Here is a 1,885-nt window from a genome sequence, read left to right as displayed (position 1 = left end):
GAACGCACTCGGGATGGCCCTCCTGGCACGCCATGAACAGCGGCGTGGCACCGTTCGCCGCGGCCTGGTTGACGGCCGCGCCAGCGTCGCGCAGCAGCCGGGCGACCTCGAGGTGGCCCTTGTAGCACGCGATGATCAGCGGCGTGGCGCTGCCGTTGGCTTGATTGACCGCCGCGCTCGCCTCGAGAAGCAGCCGGACGCACTGGTCATGGCCCTGCAGGCACGCGATGGACAGCGGCGTGGCGCCTCTGGCGTCTGCTTGGTCGGTCGCCGCGCCAGCCTCGAGAAGCAGCCGGGCGCACTCAATCTGCCCCTCCTGGCACGCGATGAACAGCGCGGAAGCGCCGTCATCATTCGTCGCCCCGACGCTCGCGCCGCCCTCGAGCAGCAGCCGCGCCGCCTCGGCCTGCCCGTGCCGAGCGGCCCAGGTCAGCAGCGTGTCCTGCCTCTCGGTGTCGTGCCGCGCGTCGAGCTGGGCCGCGAGCGACGTGCCGCGCGTCCGCCGCCCAGAGAGGAAACCGCGCAGCAAGGCCAGGTCGCCCCGAGACAGGACGGCGAGGCTGCCCGCTCATGCTGCCAGAAAGAAGAAAAAGGAGCCAAACTTTTTTCTTTTTCTGGGGTTACCCCGATGTCGCAATTCCAATGGTTTAGGTGTTCGGGGGGGGGGGGGGGGGGGAGTGTGCGTGTTTCACATCTGTGCGATCGCTGGTGTGTGGTGTTGCGCGCGGAAATAAAGGGCGTCGTGCGTCGAGAGACTCGAGAACTTCTTCGCACTTCGGACTCTGCGTGCAGCGTGGGACTCATTGGGGTGTTTTTGTTTTGCTGCTTGCTGGAGCTTTCTTAAGTAGAGACTACGTTAGGACACGGTAGATGCGGATTAGTTGGAAATAGGTACACGCTACTGAACGAGAACTGCTACTGAGTACTGTCCATGGACGCACGCCGCAAGGCAACGACGGCACCACGGCGCTAATAAGGTTCGTATGACACGCTCGGTGTGGCGTCGGCTGCACTACTGGGCCGCGTCGGCTGCACTACTGGGCGCGGTGTCCGTTTACAAGGTAGCACTAGAGAGGAGGGCGCGATTCAGCGCGAACGGTAGTTCGACGAGGATGAACCGTAGTAGAGCCGTGGGCGCGGTCAGCATAGAGCATCGCAAGCCACTAATTGGAACTCCACAATGCGGGTGGCCACCCGTGACGCCTGCGCCGTGTCATGCGTGATCCAGACCGCCCCGACCGCGGCCTGCGCCACCAGCGCCTCCACAAGCGCGGTCGCCTCGCCGTCGCACGCACTCGTCACCTAGGGGAGCAGCTCCCCCATTCTGCGTGCGCGTGTGGGTCGCGTGTGTGTGCGCTCGTCGCCTCGTCGATCTTGGCTGCATCTCGGGGATATCTCGGCGAAATCTCCGCCAAACCTCGTCGAGGAGAAGGACCTGCGGCCGCAGCGCCACCATCATCGCCAGGTAGACGCGCTGGCTCTCGCCGCCAGAGAGGGAGGCCCAGTCCTGCTCAAGGAGCGGTCGGGGTGAGGGTCAGGGTGAGGGTCAGGGTATTGGTTAGGGTTAGGGTTTGGGTTGGGATTAGGTAAGGGTTGAGGGGCCCACTCCTGCTCGAGAAGCGAGTCGGGAAGCTGCAGCCTCGCCAGCCCCTCCAGCAGCCGGGACCACGCCTGTTCATGGTCGGAGGTGTGAAGAGAAACTATCCGCATTCACAGTCGGTGCAGCAGCCGGAACCGTGCCGCTGCCGGGCTTTGGCGCGCCCGCTGCACTCGCAGCGAAACGATGCGGTCAAACAGCCGCCTCGGCGAGCCGGGCAGCCCAAGGCTACGTCATGAGCACACCAGCGTCTGAGCGAACACTCGAGTCTCTAGGAAGGCGAGACGT

The 1,885-nt window shown here is 64.7% G+C and overlaps 1 protein-coding gene across 1 annotated transcript; it reads right to left on the bottom strand.

Annotated features, from left to right (window-relative positions):
• Positions 1 to 858: 858 nt before the first annotated feature.
• On the bottom strand, positions 859 to 1,826 carry EMIHUDRAFT_460688 (hypothetical protein). Its single transcript, XM_005782897.1, has 4 exons — positions 1,741 to 1,826; positions 1,609 to 1,671; positions 1,418 to 1,507; positions 859 to 1,302 (listed from the first exon to the last, which is right to left on the bottom strand). Exons 3-4 carry the CDS (start codon positions 1,457 to 1,459, stop codon positions 1,141 to 1,143), a joined length of 204 nt encoding a protein of 67 aa, XP_005782954.1. The 5' UTR covers positions 1,460 to 1,507; positions 1,609 to 1,671; positions 1,741 to 1,826; the 3' UTR covers positions 859 to 1,140.
• Positions 1,827 to 1,885: the final 59 nt, after the last annotated feature.

The sequence above is a fragment of the Emiliania huxleyi genome (genome assembly GCF_000372725.1).
Source record: "Emiliania huxleyi CCMP1516 chromosome Unknown EMIHUscaffold_1843, whole genome shotgun sequence".
Taxonomy (NCBI): domain Eukaryota; phylum Haptophyta; order Isochrysidales; family Noelaerhabdaceae; genus Emiliania; species Emiliania huxleyi.
The sequence above is the reverse complement of the archived record's forward strand: the minus strand, read 5'-3'. Positions and strand labels throughout refer to the sequence as shown.

What these genes read in the sequence shown, in the direction of transcription:
- EMIHUDRAFT_460688 (XM_005782897.1), bottom strand. Translation starts at nt 1,459, where the DNA reads ATGATGGTGGCGCTGCGGCCGCAGGTCCTTCTCCTCGACGAG. An exon ending in AGGTCCTTCTCCTCGACGAG is followed by an intron (nt 1,303 to 1,417) that starts GTTTGGCGGAGA and finishes CTGCTCCCCTAG; the next exon opens with GTGACGAGTGCGTGCGACGG.